Source organism: Saimiri boliviensis, chromosome X (assembly GCF_048565385.1).
Source record: "Saimiri boliviensis isolate mSaiBol1 chromosome X, mSaiBol1.pri, whole genome shotgun sequence".
Classification (NCBI taxonomy): domain Eukaryota; kingdom Metazoa; phylum Chordata; class Mammalia; order Primates; family Cebidae; genus Saimiri; species Saimiri boliviensis.
This window is the reverse complement of record NC_133470.1, coordinates 15,428,172-15,448,320: the sequence shown is the minus strand read 5'-3', so window position 1 is coordinate 15,448,320 and position 20,149 is coordinate 15,428,172. Positions and strand designations below refer to the sequence as shown.

The following is a 20,149-nucleotide window of genomic DNA, read 5'->3' as shown; positions in this document are numbered from 1 at the left end:
TAATCTCTGGAGAAACTATCATCCCAAGTGGCTGCATTATTTTACATTTCCACCAGCAATGTATGAGGCTTCTACTTTCTCTACATCCTCAGCAACACTTGTTACTGTCCATCTTTGATTATACCAATCCTAGTATATGTGAAGTTGCATCTCACTGTGGTTTTGATTAGCATTTCCCTAGTGACTAATGATGTTGAGCATCTTTTCATGTGGTTACTGGCCATTTGCACATCTTTGGAGAAACGTCTATTCAGATCCTCTGCTCATTTTAAATCGGCTTACAACTTACTGAGTTTAAGAATTCTTTGTATATTCTAGGTATAATTCCCTTTTTGGATATGACTTGGAAATATTTTCTCCCATTCTGTGGATTTTTAAAAAATTCTCTTGATAGAGTCCTCTGAGGCACAAATTTTTAAACATTTGATGAAGTCCAATTTGTTCGTCTCTTTGCTTGTGCTTTTGGTGTCATATCTGAGAAACCACTGCCAAATTCAAGGTCATGAAGATTTAACCCTATGTTTTCTTCTACGAGTTTTATAGTTCTACTTCTTACATTTAGATCTTTGGTCCATTTTGAGTTAATTTTTGTATACGGTGTGAAATAGGAGTCCGACCTCATTCTTTTGCATGTGGATATCCAGTTGTCCCACCACCATTTGCTGAAAAGACTATTCTTTCCCCCACTGAATGATCTTGGCACCCTTGTCAAAAACCAATTGACCGTAATTGTGAGAGGGTTTATTTCTGGACTCCAAATTCTATTACCTCACTTTATTCATTACTGTAGCTTTGCAGTATTGAAATTGGGGCATGTGAGTCCTCCAACTTCGGTCTTCAGGATTGTTTTGGCTATTCTGGGTTTCTTGAATTTCCATATGAATTACAACTAACTTGTTCATCATTGCAAAGAAGCCAGCTGGGATTTCACATTGGAAACCACTCAATACTTCAGAATTTAATAAACAATAAGATGTACGATTCATAAGACATTTATCTGCAGGTAATTTGCTTACAACAGCATATTATTTACTTATTCAATTCATGACAGAATGTATAAAAACTAAAACTTAATGAGGAAAATCTGAAGCCTAACAGAATCTTACTGTCAAACACACCAACTATGCTTCAGTGTCATTTCTTTTGTGGGGGAAACTTTCAAATTAAAAATTACACGTAACATAGGAAAAACTCACTCTTATTTTAACAGGTTTGCTTTTATTTTTATAAATGCTGGAGCGCGGTCTACACTGGAGGAGATTTTTTTTAAATTGCGGTAAAATATACACAACATTTGCAGATTTTTAAATAACTAAATGAAATGTTATGAACAAAGAAGTAGCATTAAGTGTTGCCGATATTAAGAAAAAAAATCTGAGCTGATTTGGGTACTCAGTGTGGGAGGAGGTTACTTGGACAAAGCAAAGGTATTTCCAGATAGAGGCACTGCTATGAATCCATTCTCAGAGCCCAGAAGATTGCACCCCTAAGTGACCCTCAAAATGGATGCTCTCAGAAGCCTGCCTTTCTGTCCACTTGGGGCTTGGTTGCAAAGGCCTACTGACAAAAGCTTACAAGGGCTGTCACTTCCCCTGTGGTCCCAAGAGTAGTTCCATGCCGGGTCATTCTTAAGCCCAACCTTACAGGGCTGATATGAAGAGCAAATAGGATACGTGCATCTAAAGGGTTTTGTGGCCACCTAGTAAGCTCTGTTTAACTGGCATTCAAGATTCAGTGATATTCCTTCTCAATTTCCTGAAACTGCCAATTGGGGCAGAAATAATACCAATAATGCTTTATAATAGCAGTCATGTTATAATAGCTCATATTTCTTGAGACTCTATCAAGTGCTCTGCTGCAGGTTATTATCTCATTAAATCTTCACAACAACACTGAGGTAGGTACTGTGATTACCTCCATTTAAAGATAAGGAAACTGAGTCACATGAGATGTAGGAAATGGAGCCAGGACTCCACCCAGCAACCTGACTCAAGATATCCTGGGCTTTTAAAAAAATTTTTTATTTATTGATTTTTGAGATGGCATCTTGCTCTGTCACCCAGGCTGGAGTGTAGTGGTGTGATCTCGACTCACTGCAACCTCTGCCTTTTGGGTTCAAGTGACTCTCCTGCCTTAGCCTCCTGAGTAGCTAGGATTACAGGTATGTGCCACCATACCCAGGTAATTTTTGTATTTTTAGTACAGACAGGGTTTCTCCATGTTGGCCAGGCTGGTCTCAAACTTCTGACTTCAGGTAATCTGCCCACCTCAGCCTACCACAGTGCTAGGATTACAGGCATGAGCCACCGCACCTGGCCTGATCCTGGGCTTTCTAAACCACATCCCCAGATGACCTCCAGTGACTTCTTTCAATGAAATGTTCTATTCTCAAATCACATCAATTACCATCTGTAAGGAAAGGGGATGAAAGCTGGCACATAAATTGTTGTGAGCTTTTAGAAAAGAATATGTTATACATTGTGGGGACTTAGCCTGCTCTAATTAGTACACTTATTCCATCAGTGTAGATAGCCATTTCTGTTACCCTTTCCTTCAATTGACTAAGTTGTCTTTATTTCTGCACCTAGAGTAAACCTTAGGCAAAGTTCTTTTTTTTTTTTTTTTGAGACGTAGTTTCGCTCTTGTCACCCAGGCAATGGTGCAGTCTTGGCTCACTGCAACCTCTGCCTCCTGGGTTCAAGCAATTCTCCTGCCTCAGCCTCCCAAGCAGCTGGGACTACAGGCATGTGCCACCATGCCCAGCTAATTTTTGTATTTTTAGTAGAGACAGGGTTTCACCATGTTGACCAGGATGGTCTCAATCTCTTGACCTTGTGATCCACCCGCCTCGGCCTCCCAAAGTGCTGGGATTACAGGCGTGAGCCACTGCGCCCGGCCAAAGTTCTTAATATACTCTGTGTTGGAAACTGTTTTTGAAATCTGAAATGTGGAGTTACTTGAATAAACCTGAATTACTAAAGAGAAACAATACTGACCATGACCACCGTTATGCTCCACGTCAGTTTCCACACATGGAGATGCAGTGACTTTTAAGGGTATATGGGCTTTAGAATGAACATATTCGGTTTCAAATCCTGGACTTGCCACTTCCAAACTTGGTGACCTTGGGCAAGTTAACGTCAAGTATGGAAATCTGTTTCCTCATTTACAAAAAGGGGATAATAATAGTACCTGTTTCACTGGGTTGTTGTGAAAAATAATAATAATAAAAGCAAAACACTTGGGCATTGTGCCTGGCCATAGTAAGTGCTATGAACATTAAAAAGTATAAGCACCAAACACTTTGATTCAGTCTTGTTAAGTGTATAGTTTAAAGCATAGGCCATAAGTTTCCATGTCACTTAAGGAGACACAGTGAAGAACTGATTGACACAGTACTTTTAAGAACGGAAAGCACTGACTTTTAGCTTCTACCCTTTGTTTAGAAAGACAAAGAAAATTGGAGAATATTTTATATATGTTAGCATAAAATTTAAGTTCTTTCTCTCCTGATTGAATGTGTACTTGGTTGGTCTTACCCTAAATGATGAAACTGAGGGCCTAACACAGGAGTTAGTAAACTATGGCCTATGTCTATACGTAAAGTTTTATGGGACCACAGCCACACTCGCTGATTTACATATCATCCATGCAGCTTCTGCACTACAAAGGCAGAGTTGAGTAGTGGTGACAGGAACCTGATGGGCCACAGAGCCCCCAGTATTCATCATTTGGCCTTTTAAAGAAAAAGCTTGCCCACCTCTCCTCTAGAATGAAAAAACCCTTATCACGCTGTCCATCTTTGCTTTCTCCATAGCACCTAGCACAAGATCGGCCTCTCTTCCCATCCTCCTCAAACTACCACATGAGTATCTAGCGACGTGCAAAGGTGATAACACTCAAGTATAAAGGAAACCAAAGTTTTCAAAATGCCATAAGGGGAAAAAAGCTTTATAAATAGGAAAACAAAGATCAACATCATTGAGTTACAGGATTTGCCTTGTTTTACATTAATTTCTGTCTCTTAAACTGATTACAACCTCAAAGGCTCATCATCCCTCATTTGAATTCGAATGCATTCTTTCTTCCCAAGAAGGAACTAAAATGGAGCTGTTCGCAGTTAAACGCGAAGGACCACAGTGCTCAAGATTGGGACGGCCTGGCAGTCACATCAATCAGTGCAAAATCTGCATTTTATTAAAGACATTTGGGAAGATCCATTCAAAAATACATTGTGCTCAGTAAAAATTAACCATTTCATGCTGATAATGAAGGTTATCACGGAGTAGATATTTGTGTAATATTTACAGCAACAATAGAAATTTTACATAAGTTTAGAATGGAATTACATGCCAGAAAAAATTTGATAAGATGTACCAACACATGATACAAAGAGTTATAGAAACACCTTACAAATGGTTCATAATTCACTTGTGAGGATTTAAGTATTCAACACTTTAAATTCATTTTGGATTCAAAAATTAAAAAGATTAACAATCACATCACACCCTTGCCACAGTAAAAAGTATGGAATTACACTTTATATAATGGATTATAAAGTCTGTGCAATTAAGAATTTCCAATGAATCTTCATCTACCACATACTAGATGTCACAACATTGTGGCTTATCCCTATTTTTAAAAATGAACAGGGTCTCAATGTCACCCTGCCCTGTGTCTTCCGAGATATCACCTTCAAGCTTACAAGAGACTGAAGAAGCTCTGAATAGTTAGCTAAGTATATACAGAATAACTACCTGAATTCAAAATGGCACAAAGCAATTCTTGGAGATAGAAATTTGGGGCAATGATTTTGTTTGGTTTGTTTTTGTTAATCAATCAAAGTTTACAGTGAGAATTTACTTCTTTTAATCACCGTATTACCCCTCTAGCCTGACTCCATCGGTGACCAAAGAGTAAACAAGGGGAGGGAAACAGACTGAGGGCCAGAATCAATTGTGTATCTCTAGAGAAAACAGGTTCCCTGCAAGCTTTGCTTTCCATTTTGGAAAACCTAAGCCGTGCTGGAGAACTTACACATTCTCCGGGAGGATAAACATCTTTTTGTTTTGTTTTTCTGTGAAACTCTAGAGTTCAAACTGGAGCTTTTGACAATTCTGGCAATAAACACTTTAGTCCCCACAACAGGGACAAAAGTCAAGGCATCTACCTTTTCTATTCCTGGGTTTCTTCTGATTAGACCTGAAGCAGAGGACTAGGACAAGCTGTCTACACCTGAAAGAAATCAGATCAGACTTTTGGGAAAGTAAAATCCCCAACCAAAGGAAGTCCTGAGGAATTCTTAGCAGTCTGTCAAAACAGAGGGGATGGAGGAACAGATAAGGCCTCTTTCTCCCTGATACTCTGTGTTGGAAGAATAACGAACAAGGCAACTTCTAATCTGCATACAACATGGAGACCGATTTTCAGATTCCAAAGGAGGATCAAAATAGGACTCAAGGAACAAATGGGGTTTCGAGAGCTTAACCTTGTGGGAAATGAAGGGCCTTGGAAGTGAAACTAGTTTCACGGCTGCAGTTTTCCTGGTCCTACAAATCCAGCATGCCAACTATTACAATTTTTTTCTGGCAAAATGAGACAAACTTCCCTTAAATTTGGGAGTAAACAGTGGATGAATGAAAATGCAAGGCAGGTCATGATCATATTTAATAGCCTACAGTAAATACATAGAAAGGTGGGGTCAGTGCCCGGAGAGGAGAAAAGTGGAGCCAAGACCAAGCCTAACGCTGATGAATGAACAAACCACTGTGGGAAATGAAGATTCATGTAGTAACTGGCTCACACGAAAGCCTACCATTTGTATAGTACATTCAATTCACAAAGAAAAGATAGAATCAAAGGGGGCAGCAGGCTCAGAGTTTCCTAGCCACCCCACTTCTCCCACATCGAGTGTATGCAGATAGATGAGGGATTTCATTTTCTTGCACGGTTTCTTACTCATCGTTTCAGAGACAAAATTTTTCATTGGCTGAACCAGACCTCAAGATATTCTGTATCTCAGTTGGTCAAGAAGCAAAAGGAAGAAATCATAACTCCTTACAAGTTTGGTTTCTGGTTATTTTTGTAAGCCAGGCTTTTAAGTCTGAGAGGACTTTCTTGTGAGATTCTGGCCCTGGGAATTCGTGACAGGACACTTAAAACCTTTGTACTATCTTTTTTTTTTTTTTTTTTTTTTTGTACCTTTGTACTATGTCCCCTTTCAAACAAAACAAAACAAAACCAGAATTGTATTTTTTTAAAACTATAAATAAGTTTTCTCTGCCTACACACTTTCTTAGTGATGAACTGAAGGAGGCAAGGAAATATCTCACTATTTTCTGACTTGGTTCAGTGTACCCTACCGCATTCCAAGTTCACAAAAGTATGAGTCTGTGGATCTTAGAACCCACAGAGAGCTCAATATCCCACTATCATGCAGGAGGTAATGAACTTCTAGGCAGAAAAGCAATGCTCTCCAGGAAATATGTTCTGACCAGCAGAGAACGTGCAGATTTACTGAGTCCCAGCTGAGCTCCAGCACTGAATCACACTGAGCCACTGCCCTTGCTGAAAGAGTTCAGTCACCACCAGGTCCTAGGTGAACAGAAATGGACAGATCTTTCTACACACTTGAAAAGTAATCCTCTGGCCTTTGAAAAAAAGTTGTACACTATGAGTCATTCTCAATAATACATGGCTAGAAGAAAATAAATGGCTTTTTTCCATATTTACTCTAAAGACTAGTTTAAGAAGTGAGGATACTATGACCTTAACTAAGAGGGGCTGGAAAGGGAAAATGGGATAGCATTTCCTAGTATAGTCCACTAATTTTCAGATTAGGAACATGCTAAACTGGCTAACTCTACAACCACAACATACTTTATAATACACGGCATGACTAAAGACTGACCAGCATAGCTCTGAGCTTAGAATTAAAGTACAACTGTGTAAGGTGAATCTTAAAGCATGTTTTAAAACAGATTTAACCAAAGCATACAGCACAAATACTTCTATAACAGCCACATCACAACCACCAATACAGACTTTTTTGCTTCTAATTGGTCTGCCATATGCTAATATATGTAAAGAGCTATTAAATGACTTGAATAAAAAACAAAGACATTTTCCTTTGGGAGACACAGCTAAAAGCCATGGATGCCTTTGAGCAGTTGGTAAAAATCATGCCAATCTGCCAGGCTGTTGCTTGCTTCTAAATATAAGCCTCGTGGCTCTATGAAAGATTTTCTAAGGATGCTAACCTAGAATTTAAGTTCTCCAACACCTATAAAGTAACTCTGGTCTCCTCCCAAAGTATGCACCTTTTAGCAGGCCCAAGACAATGGAAACGAACAACAGGATTCCAAGGATTCAGGAACAGTGGTAGAAGACTCTTAAGAGAATGTGATATTGAAGAATTCATACCTGCAGTACTGCAGCCTGGACAGAACAAGGGCAGAGCTAAGCTCTGCAGACTGGTGGGCTTGGATGGTGTAGGGCAGGGTTTCTCAACCTCAGCACTAGTGGTGCTTGGGGCTGGACCACTGTTTGTTTGGGGGGCTGTCCTGGACATGGCAGGATGTTTAGCAGCACCCCTGGCCTCTACTCACTAGATGCCAGTAGCATACCATCACCCCCAGCTGTGACAACCCAATACCCCCAGACATTGCCAAATATGTCCTTAGGGGCAAATCTGCCCCTAGTTGAGAACCACTGCTGTAGAGTCAGCTCACTTGAGCCCCTCAGCATGAAGCACTCCCTTTCGGTCTTGGGCTCTAGAAAGAGGCTAAATTTTAGAGCAAGACCAAACAAGGTTCAGTTAAAATTTATTTAGAACTTTTAGAGAAGAAAAACGAGGACGGCAGAGAAATAAAGGTAGAAAAACAGTGAAGCAGAGTTTCTTTTCCAAAGGAAATCAGTGATACTTTCATAAAAGTAACATAAGCTTTCATTCACCCTTTTTCTTCTTTAGGAAGTTAGGGCCAATAATAGGACATGGATGTCATAAATTCCCCTTCCTAAAGAAATGGCAAAATTTTCTGACTTCAAATTAAGTCCTTTCTATCACGGATGGCAATCTTTGTGATGTCAATAATTCTTCATCAACAAGAGGGGAAAACAACAGTTAAAAGCTAAGAGAGGGCCCATAAGGTCGGCGAGAAAACTTTATCATCCCCCTTCGTGAGCAGGAAGAGAATTGCATGCTAGAAATGCAGATTGTAGTTCACTTACAGCTTACTGGATGAAAAGTCAGAACAGACAAAAGCTGAGAAGAGGATTAAAGAGCTACCTCGAAAACACTGGTTGAAAACATTTGTAGATATCTGTAGGTATTTTCTGGCTCAAATCTGGGAATGTACAAAAAGTACGTATTGACTCTTCAGCAATTAGGTTTACTTTGCTCTAGGTAGAAGGCAAAAATGCTAGCCCTTCTTTGAAGAACCACTATGAATAGAAATATTCTGCAAACATCTGAGATCCCAGTGTTAACAAGGATGACAACATGGGAAACCAGCCCCTAGGTGACAACGAGCCTCGAATGCCACAGCATGGCAACGGGACCGTGCAGTTCCTAAGCGCATAGCACAGTGAGAAGTCTTTCCAGAGAAAAAAGTGTAGTTTCTGGTTTGCAAGGGGGAATACAAGGTATGAAAAAGAAGAGTTAAATACACACCCTTTTAAAGTCATTAGTGTCCAGGCAAAACTGCTGATGGTCCACCTCACTTGTATCATCAAGCAGCTGCCTGGGAAAAGCCAGAATTCAGAGCTACCCACTGAACTGGTAAAATAAGTAAGACAGAAAAAGAACTAAAGAGCATGCAAAACTACTGATTTGAGTCAAATTATTTCAGTAATAGTACCCAGTCGAGTTTCATTTTAGTGCCTATTATACTTATTAGAATTAAATGAAAAGCACCTTAAAATGACCTATCTAGATAATCAATACACATTATAGTATTTATATAAAAATGCAATATATGCACAATTTAAGCTTCAAGGAAACTAGGACCTTAGTCTTTATAATCTTCATAATCATCAGAGCTATGATGCTCAAAATCTGGGGGGAGGGTTAACAGTAACAGCACATTTCGATTATAGCTGACTTGATTCAGGGGCTGACACTCAGAATTTGAGGACAAGTAATAAATATGAGACGTTATCTCTTTGAGGAGTGGGAGGGACCTTTAAAAGTATTATTGCTAAGAGACTACTTCCAAAAATCTACTACTACTGATAGATGATGGTGCTGAGGTGATTTCCCTCAAGGATGGCCCAGAGGCATGGGAGGGTAACACTTGATGGCTAAATTTGATGATACTCAGGAGTAACATGGGAGCTGAAAGAGATCAGATGAGGGGAAGATAGGTCCTGTTCTGATGGGGGTGTGTATGTAACAGGTGTGCATGAAAATCTTGTCATAAATGGACAGCCCCAGGAAGAAAAAAATGGATACAGCAATTTTTTCTCTCTCTGGAATCGCTCCAGGAGCCTTTTAAATATGGTACTGGAGAGAGCAATAGCAAAAAAAGCATTCAGAAATAGAAATGCTACACGTGCATCTCACGCCTCATCAGCCAAGAGTCTCCAGGACAGTGGACAGTATTCAGGAGCATAGAGCTGTTTTGCAAGATCTGCAGACAGGTACCTCTTATGACCTCACAACAAGGAATGTTCACTGGCAAATCTTTGGTCTATGCTCTACACTAATGCTAAGTGGAAGAGCACATTCTCTCTACAAAGACCCATGAGTAACACCTCAATCTATTCTCCCCTTGTGCAAGTAATGTCCCTGGACACAAACAGGAACCAAGAGTGTGAGGACGGAAACCAGGCCTGCTGGAATTCTCACTGGCCAATTACTTTCTCCCCTGCAGGTTTGGAAAGAGATGCTGCACTTCATCTGCTACCAAGAATCATGTCTAGAGGCTACTGCTGGGGCCTAAAAGTTGAGCAAGGTTCATACTGTTACAGTCACATGTAGCCACGATTCAACTCCCTTTATTAGAAGTATAATACTCACTTCATATCACAAATGTATAAAAATATGGCAGATAGTGTCATAACGATACTTTCTTTAAATGAATATATTTATAAAACAGATATTTACCATATATATATTTATATATAGAATAAAATACTCCTGATGCAATATATAAATGTTACTGTTTAGTTTTTATAGAAACTACTGTAGCTGTCCCACTGCTTCACAATGTTTCAAACAGCTCAAAATAACTTTACATTATAACATAAAAGATATGATTATAACAGTACAATATTAATTATAAATAAATGTTACAAATCCTATCAAATATGGAAGTTTAGAAAACAATTTAAGACATACAGTTCATCTGCTAACCCTTCAAAGGGATACTCTTAGATTACAATAAACCCCACATTTAGTCTAGGCAGAAAAAAATATGTAGTAAGGGCATCGGTCAACACGACTTTCCTATCCCTTGCAGTGCCAGGACACATCCTGGCGTTCCCAAGTTCAACAGAGATTGCACTAAAGCTGGAATGTAAGGGGGAGAAACTGGCAAGAATTTCTTCTTCCTCAATGGCACACTCTATCCATTCTCACACAGACCTGTGGGGAGTGGCGATCCCTAAGGGACTCCTGTGGCTCTAAGATCCCTGACTAGCATTTGTGGCCGCAAGGAGCTCGACGGCCCCACACATGCATATTGCACACACCTTCATAAAGCTGAAAATACTGGCTCACCACCCGGCCCGGCCCATGCCCCAAGCCCAGCCCACCCTTCCCCACCCCTCCCCACTGGCTTGCCTGCCCACCCCTCCCCCCACCAGCACAAATTACAAGGCTGTCTCTTTCAAATCATTCAGATTTGGCATTCGTGATCGATTTGTTCTGTTATAGGGGTGCCCATTTGGCCCACTCTTGGCACCCAGCTGTTCAGAGTAGGAAGGGCCCTCTGTGGCACTCCTGGTCACAGAGGACACGTGCCAACCAGGATCCATCTGACCTGGCAGCTGGAGGGCTGGCCTGCCCTTCGGTGCTGGCTCCTGCCGGATGTTGCTGCTCCCACCAGAGGCCTGGCTCAAGGGGTGAATCCGAATTTCTGAGAAGGAATTTTTGGTTTGTTGAGCTGTTAAGGGCTGGAAGCGGGGATCTGAGGAAGCTGGGTGATTTGAGGTGGAAGAGAGATGTAACAACTTACGCAGTGATTTTAATGGCTGGCTCTGAAAGAAAGGATGAGAATACACACGGGATTCAAGTTAGAGCGACCATAAGGCTGGGAGGGAAGGGGGCTTAGATCTGAGGTGACTGGGCGTGGCCAGGAACGGCAAGCTTGTGCGAGGAGGAGACAGTCCAGCCATTATCTGTGCTTCCAGTTTTCTTCAAACAAGATTGTATTAGTCTTTAATGGAAAAGCCTAGAAATCTAGATAAGACATATAGAACTGGTACAGCAGCCAGTCAAAGGCCCAGGCTCATCTACCTGGTTGCATCCTATCTCTAACCAGGGGACCTCATGCTTCAACCAGCAGGAAGGAGAAAGAGCAAAAGAAAGTGTATGCTTCTCTGTTTTGAGAAGACTTCCCAAAGGCTCCACACAATGCTTCCACTTATATTTCACCAGCTACAACTTAGGTACACAGACATATCTAGCAGCAAGACAAGCTGAAAATATGGAATGTTTTAGTTAGTTAGCAACGTACTCGACTACAAGTTGTATAACCCTTTCTGTTCTTATCTCCCTGACTTCCCTCTCTCGATATTGCAAAATTCAAATGCTCCCTTGCTGCACTTTTTTTTTTTTGAGGGGGGAGGGTAACATTTGGGCATTAAAAATGCAAAGCACAGAGAAACATGCAAAACCCCAATATAACTATCTAAAGAATTCATTCACAGGAGGCCTTCAATTGCTAACATGGGCTTGCCAGTGGTCCACCCTGCCTGCCTGTCTACTGTGTAGCTGGACACCCCTAGGTGCTGCATCATGTAGGGAGACTGACTTCAGTGCAGAGGGCAGGAGCCTCGTAGCGGTCTGCTCACTAGCCAACTCCTGAGCCTCATGCTCCTCAACGTTGGAAGGATGGCTCAATCTCCTCTTCCTTGATCTCAGAAGAGACAAGGCAAGCACTTGGAAATTCACAGCCAATCATGACTGCTGGACTTGGCCACTTGGGCTACAACCCTAGCCTTGGGACCCCTCTGGGGCCAATCCTCAGAGTACCTTTGCTGTAAATGTCATGGTATAAGGGACATGCATTTAAGGGCTCAGCAAAGTTTGAATAAAATGTTGACAGTCTCAAGGAACATTACAAGATCTGAAGGCACTAAGCACTGAAACCCAAGGTAAATGGCTTCAGAACTGACTCAAGCAGATATTGTTTTAGGGGAAAGTATTCTCCATCTTCATTCCGAAGTCTCTCCAAGAAAGCTTTGTGCTCCCTAGAGGAGGTAGCACAGTACACTGTACACTCTAAGTGCTCAAAAGTGGCTTTTTAAAAATAATTAAATTGTATAACACAATGAAACTCCTGGTGATTATTATAGCCTTGACCACATGTAACTATCAAGCAGTTACAATAATCTGCATTCAGCAAGAGAAATAACGTTACTTGAAAATAGCTTCTAGCCAGGGCAACAAGGCAAGACCTTGTCTCTACAAAAACTTAAAAAACTAGCCATGTATGGTGGTATGTGCCTGTTGTTTCAGTTACTCTGGAGGCTGAGGTGGGAGAATGGCTTGAGCCCAGGAGGTCAAGGCTGCAGTGAGCCATAATCTTGCCACTGCACTCCAGCCTGAGTGATCAAGAGCTTCTTGGCAAAACGGTCTCACAAAGTTCTAAAGCTCTCTCTTTTTTTTTTTTTTTAAATTGGGAACAAAGAAGCAGAGGCTTGTCTCCGTAGTTTGGATATATATCCAATAAACTTGGATATCTGGTTCTCTATGCTTCTACCACCCCCAGCTTATATTATGTTAGAAGCAGAATATATAAATAGTTGGGGCAAATAGAATGGGAATATGGGGAACTTCTGTGAGCAGTTCTATGCAATAGCTTACAGTTACAAAAGAGTAAACAGAGGTTGGGCATGGTGGCTCATGCCTGTAATCCCAGCACTTTGGGAGGCAGAGGCAGGTGGATCGCTTGAGCCCAGGAGTTGGAGATAGCCTGGGCAACATGGCGAAACCCCGTCTCTACGAAAAATTCAAAAAATTAGCCAGGCGTGGTGGCACACATCTGTAGTCCCAGCTACTTGGGATGCTGAGGTGGGAGGACTGCCTAAGCACAGGGAGGTCAACGATGCAGTGAACTGAGTTTGTGCCATTGCATTCCAGCCTCGGCAATGGAAGTGAGACCTTATCTCAACAACAAAAAAGTAGTCCCCTCCCCCAATCACAGAAATCTGTGACACAAGAGATCATAGACATAAGTAATCCTGTAGCTTCAAAAGCTTTGGAGGATTGTCAGAAATTATAGTGCAGAAGAATAAAGGATTTATAAAATACTCAGTATCAAAAACCAAAATGCTCATTATGGGATACTGAAAAGATAAAATATTATAAAATTCCCAACAAAAATAGTTGTTTAAAGGAGATAAACCTCAGATACCTGAAAAATTTACTGATTCAGTTTCTGCTTATTTCTCCACTATGAAAGATAAATGTGACTACACAGTACAGTCTAATATGTAGTTCCTAATGCAACTGTTTCCCTGTTTCCTGTCAAAAATAGTAGAGATTTCAGGAGTTAAAATATTCTTTCAAGAAAACGTATACCTTTCAATTTGTACACTACTACTTTTAATGAAACCTTAATCTTCCCACCATCTCTGCTCATCCTGCCTGAAATGTTATGGCATGCTTCACTTTTTACCATGAATTATGGTTCTTTAGCACAGTTCATCTCTTTCCTGGGCTGTATTTGTGGGCTGGGACTACATCTTCAATTGCCTCCAGCTAGCTGAAGGCTAAAGGGAGCTTGCATTTTTCCCAGTAGAACATAGGTCATTGAAGCAAGATTCATTCTGGCTCACAAGATGCATCTGGCTATAACTAAGGGTCTATTTTGAGGAGGCGCTCAGCCTTACTGTAACATTGAGAGGCTAAGTTTCCTCTACCATGCCCTCTCAATTCCTCAGGACAGTTATTGCAGAGTTGGAGAGTCTAGGAGTAGTGCAGGATCCACTTACTTGGGCCTGTAGATCTGAGATCTTCTCGGGGCGCCACTCCTTTGGTCTGCTGCTTGGAGTGCTAGTGGAATGAATGGATTTCTGCAACGTTAGAAGATCAGGGCTGTCGGAATTGGGTACCTAGAGCAAAATATGGACAAGCATTCAATAAGCTCACTAACAAGCCTAATTAAGATATGCAACCACACCCAAGAGAAGAACCAAACTAAAAAGCAAACCAAACCAAAACTCAAATAACCCAGTAAAAAAAGAACCCCAATCTCTCCCAATGTTCACAATGCAAGTGATGCTAGTTAAATTCTTCTGCCGTCTTAATAATTTTCCCTGCATTAGGAAAAATTGGCAGATGTCATGCAGCGTTGTTAAACCTCAACCCTTAAAGCATTCCCATGCTGTTAGTTTTAGTCGCTGTAAGAGAGAGCAGTTAAATTGGGTTGTACCAGGAATTGCTGTCGTATCCTCATTCCATATTGCAGTTAGGTTATGAACCAGTTCAATAAAACAGAACTTTTTTCCTGCTGGGAAAATGATCCAAACAATGTACTTGGTAGTGCCAAAGAAGTCTGGTAGGGTTTCAAGGATAGCAAAGTGAGAAAGTATGGTTTAGATCATATTCCCAAACCATTGCCGGATAAATCTGGATCTAGCATTATGTACTAAGAAAATGCTGGAAATTTGTGCCACAAGTTCCAGATGAATGCAATTGGTCTATTCACCAGTTTTGGTGAACACAGAAGAGTAATGTCAAATGCCAAGCAAAAGCCCTGGTTTTAAACTAAGTGACCAGCAAAAGCTCAAGCCAGGCAAGCAAACAAGCTGTTTTTTCATGGAGCCTGTTACCTCATTCAATTTGGTCAATTCAACTTGGCTTCAAAAAAACAAATTGCCAATCAAGTGTTAACAAACTCTGTGAGTCAAATGCAAAGACATTTGTTAACTGTAAATTTAATAGAATTCCTTACATAAAATACAGGCTTTCATAAATGTTATCTGCCAATAATTGGCTAATCACACAAGACAAACTAGCCTTTCACTAGTTTGTTTGCTTCACAGAATTTGTGCTTCAACTTCCTAACTGATTCAGAAGAATGGCAACAAATTTATATCCCCATGAATTTATAGAACTGGCTCACATACTTAACTAGCATAAAGAGAATATGACCTCATGAAAATAAGACATGCTGTTGTCATCAGTAAAACAAGTTTACTGGAGCAGTTTTCAGGGCTACCATACATAAAAACGGGTACCATGGGTGGAGTGACTACAGGAAGCTTTTTCAAAGAAGAACTATGCTTTAAATGATTCTTTGAATTAAAAAGAGGAAAGAGGGATTTCTTGATGCTTGGATTCTCCCCGTTGGTGGAATCTGTCTGCAATATAAGATACAAATAAACTAATTGCAAAAAAAAAAAAGTGCTTTTATTGAAACTACTAGCCCTTGGAAGCCCTCAAATTGCTAAATATTAACAGTCCTTGACAGAATCTCAGTGCTGTGCATCTATAGAGGTTCTGTGTCAGTTCTCACCTGAACGTGAAGATGTCAATAATGCAAATTCAAGACAAGCACAAACTTCTTCCAAGTATATAGTGTAAGATCATGATCAATACCTCTAGTAGGAATGCTGAGAGACCTAGACACACCTACTCACATTATAAACATTAAATAATTTTACTTATTATCAGAAATATGACTATAAAAGAATTGTGCTAAAGAGCTACTGATACACTTCAATCTTCTCCTAATTGCTAGAGAGGACTTCAGTAAGTAAAAATTCTACCATGTAATTTGCCTATTAGGAGAAAAAATACCCCAACATACTGGAAACCCTTTCAAATTTGGTCAACTTTTAAGACAAAAAACATTGCTAGGAAGAGGTATTGATCACTGTGGTGGGATACTAATGTTGAGTAAGAGGCCTTGTTCTATACTGCTAGAAATATTTATCCAACGGAAAACATCTAGCATAATTCAGAATACTGGTTTTCAAATGGAAGAAACAGAAATTTCAGTATTTAAAAGGAAGCATTATCACAAGTTGAGATACTAACTAACTAGGATACAATTACCAAGTTGGCAAAGTCACCATATGCTCTGAGGGCTTATGTAACTCTGGATATGTAACTGAAGCCAGATTTCCCAAGGCAGCTTCCAGATTTACTTGAGTCGAAGCAGGCACCTTTACAATACAGAATTATTTTTTTGGCATGACTTTTCCCTGTTTTGGATATTTCAATTGTCAGAGAACCAGAATGTATGTGAAGGTATTCAGGTATTCAGGTCGTCTTTTTTTTTTTTTTTTTTTTTTGAGATGAAGTTTTGCTCTTGTTACCCATGTTGGAGTGCAATGGCGTGATCTTGGTTCACTGCAACCTCTGCCTCCTGGGTTCAGGCAATTCTCCTGCCTCAGCCTCCTGAGTAGCTGGGATTACAGGCACGTGCCACCATGCCCAGCTAATGTTTTTGTATTTTTAGTAGAGACGGGGTTTCACCATGTTGACCAGGATGGTCTCGATCTCTTGACCTTGTGATCCACCCGCCTCGGCCTCCCAAAGTGCTGGGATTACAGGTTTGAGCCACCGCGCCCGGCCTTCAGGTCATCTTTTAAGGGTGTGCATAAAAAGAGATTTGAGTAAAACATCCCATAAATTTTCCTGTTCCAATGACAAGGAACCCTGAGGAAGAGTTTAACTTGCATTGCTAAAGAGGCCAGAGAAGAGCTCCTAGAGGCTCTCTAGAGAGGCGGGTCCATGGTAATAAACTGAGCCTGGACTTGGTATTTAGGAGAGCCCAGTCCTAGTTCTCCCAAGTGATTATGTGATTTTGGGCTTCTACGCAAGCCCAAGACTTGCTTGGGCTCAGTTCCTATACTAGCAAATAAAAACATTCAACTAGATTTAGGATCTACCTCAGCTTAAACATGTCACGAGTCTCTATGTACACTGGGCATCAGATTTTTATCCTTTTGGGATCTTATGCAAAGGCCACAATGCCTTAAATCTTTTAAAGCTTATTCTATTTAGTTTCTTTTTGCTGAGTTCTTGAAGGTAAAAAATAATTAACTATTTACATGCTCATTCAAAGAAGGCAGAGTTAACTCAATGTCAGGCTTAGGAGTCTGAGGTTTGGAAGGCTGTACTGAGCGCTCTTTGGAAATCCCAAAGCCCTTAAATTTTATTTTTCATTTAATTAAAAGATGCAGAGGTACAAACAACTTTTGGTTGGTTAGGCTTAAGGCATTATAGCCTATACAGAGACATTCTGCAGTTACTTTATATATCAAAAAGGAAACTTATGAAAGCCTAATAAAAAGTTTAAGTGGAGAGGATGTTAGAGAATATTTTCCTTTTTACTTCTAATCTATACTACTAAAATGCCTAAAATTTAACTAAATTCTGAATAATAAAGTCAACATGTATACTCTACTTGTGCCACAGTGAGCCAGGGACTTTAGGTTTAATGTTGCTCTACAGCAGACATCAAAATCTAAATCTACATACAAAAACACCTTCAATTCCTTCATCTTTCCTACTTCCTACCACTTAATCACCCCACCATGGCTAAAGACCTGTGGTTTAGAACAAAAACCACAAAATAAAAATACCAGTGGTCAGGAGGTAGCCAAAGTTTACTGCTCACATTAGAGAAACATGTTCTACAGACAATGATAAAAATTTATTAACACTTTCAATATTTTAAGTATTCCTAGGTTAAATCAGATCTAATTGTTCACTCATTCTAAGTAACAAACGTAGTAGATTCTGAGTGGCATTTTGACTTGACACTTTAAAAGTAAGCTTCAATTAAAAATATACGAAGTTTTTTAAAATGAATACTTCAGAAACATTATGCAGCCATTAGGATTCAAGAAAATAAGTTTTTGTAGTAACATACATATTCTGTGTATGTAGATAAACTGTTAAAAGCCAGAATACAAAATCCATACTAAAAGGATTACTATAACTTAAAAACAAACAAAAACCAAAAAAAACCCCACACCTCCTTTCCACAAACACATGAATAGGCTAAACAGCTAGGGGGAAATATACCAAAATCCTAATACTAGTTGTGATAGGGTATTAAGATTTAAAACGCTCTTTTTCTCAAATTTTCTATAATGAACTCATTTATTTTATAAGGAAATACATAAATTTAATGAGCAAGCAAGAGAACGAATAATCTAGAAAGATAATCTAGGAAGGTATTTGTTAACATTTCTACAACATCTGTGAGATAAAAATGCTTACTTCAGGTTATTTATACACACTGCTGTGATCATCTATCTAATCTACTTCCCATTGAGTCATAATCCTATAATGTTCATAATAGAAAGGGCCTCAGAAACATTGTCTAGTCTACGAAACTTACAGATGAAATACATCTGAACAGGCCATTTTGATTACGTCTTTTTCCTCTTCAAATAAAGGAGAATAAATTATGTATGAAGTAAAACTAGAACCAAACCACTTAAAATGGCTAACTAGGCCAGGCACAGTGACTCGCACCTGTAGTCCTAGCACTTTGAGAGGCCTAAGTGGGCCGATTGCTTGAGCTCAGGAGTTCGAGACCAGCCTGGGCAACAGAGTGAGATCTTGTCTCTAAAATAAATAAATAAATAAAATGGCTAACTCCACCTTGTTTAGCCTTGAAGTTGTCATAAAGCAAAGGGGGATGCAGCCTCATCAAGGGGAAGAACTGCTTCTGCTGCTGTCCTAGAGGCCGGGTTTCCCCAAGGTTCTCACATCACTAACCAGCAAGATCCTTGCTTGGGTGGTTCAGTGAAGTGATGTGAACGGTCCATGGAGTCAGCCCTTTGTTCAGGCAGAGGGCTCCCAGGAGATAAGGTGCATTCCATCCCACAGTGTGATCAAAAGGCAAACATGTTTTCCTTCTAAAGCAAGCCCTAAAATCCCAGATACGATCTTTGTGACTATACAATTCAGAAACACACTTGTCAACGTGGGAATTCTACAATCAGCCAGGGGAGAATAAGGAATGATGGTTATTTATGAATTTCAAGATTTAAAAGTAAACCAAAACCCATTTCCTAAGTTTTCACATATCTTTAAACCCCCAGAGAGAAACAAATCCTGTGTCTTCAAAGTTTTTACATGAATATAACCACATAAATAAGAAGTATATTGAGAAAGGCTTAAAGTTTTTCTCTCATCCAAATTAAATTTCTTTTATTCTCGGAGATTCCACTGAATGTAGAAAAGGCTCTGTTGAGAGGATAGTTGTATAGAATTTCAGAAAGAGATATAATACAGTGCATAAATGTCAGTCTCAATAAGAAAACAATCAACTTTGATTGCCAAATGCAAAGTGTAAAGTAGCCATTGAATAATACAGAAACATATGTCATAATATATAGAAATTAGCCATCTACTTACTGTTTGAGATTTCTTCTTTTTCTTTTTCATTGACCTGAAAAATCCTTGCTTCTCTTTTTCCTTGAGTTGCTCTGAATGACTAATATTTTCAGGACTTTTCCTAAATGAGAAGAGATTTTTATCATATTGATTTTTCAATCATTTTCTTGCCATTGTGTGACAAATATAATAAAGACTGAAAATGCATGACACTAGGTTCAAATAGCCAGGAAGAATCAAACACTTGGGTAAAGAGCCTCTAAAAAAGCACAGGACCAACTGAATCTAATCAACCATAGTTAGTGATCATCCTCTGGTACAGGCTCACTCAAAACAGCAATTTGAGCATTATTACAAATGACCTGTAACTGTTGCTGCAAGACCCTTTTCATGATGTTGAAGACCTCAGAATTTGAGATTATGAAATGTACACAGCTTAAAGGATGGCTTCTCTGTAATTCTCCAAGGGCAGAAACATTTTCAACACCTACCTTCATTTTTCTATTTACGTTTTAAAAACCAGCTCGACAAGTTTATTATTAGTGACTTGTCAAGATATTGAACATAAAGATCAATACTGCTACAAAAACATCTTGAATAAAAGTAAAAATTGCCAGA

At 39.7% G+C, this 20,149-nt stretch overlaps 1 protein-coding gene across 3 annotated transcripts in view; it reads right to left on the bottom strand.

Annotated features, from left to right (window-relative positions):
- Positions 1-6,123: 6,123 nt before the first annotated feature.
- CDKL5 (cyclin dependent kinase like 5) overlaps positions 6,124-20,149 on the bottom strand; it is a 197,470-nt gene continuing 183,444 nt past the window's right edge. Inside the window, exons 16-20 of one of the 3 annotated variants that reach the window (XM_074391868.1) lie at positions 19,553-19,652; positions 15,409-15,531; positions 14,161-14,280; positions 11,178-11,199; positions 6,124-11,078 (exon numbers count right to left, since the gene is read on the bottom strand). In XM_074391868.1, coding sequence (XP_074247969.1) covers positions 10,813-11,078; positions 11,178-11,199; positions 14,161-14,280; positions 15,409-15,531; positions 19,553-19,652 — 631 coding nt within the window. In that variant the 3' untranslated portion in view covers positions 6,124-10,812. Of the gene's footprint in view, positions 11,200-14,160; positions 14,281-15,408; positions 15,532-19,552; positions 19,653-20,149 lie in introns of all 3 variants that reach the window. The other 2 variants (XM_074391867.1, XM_010334894.2) reach the window with 2 other exon arrangements.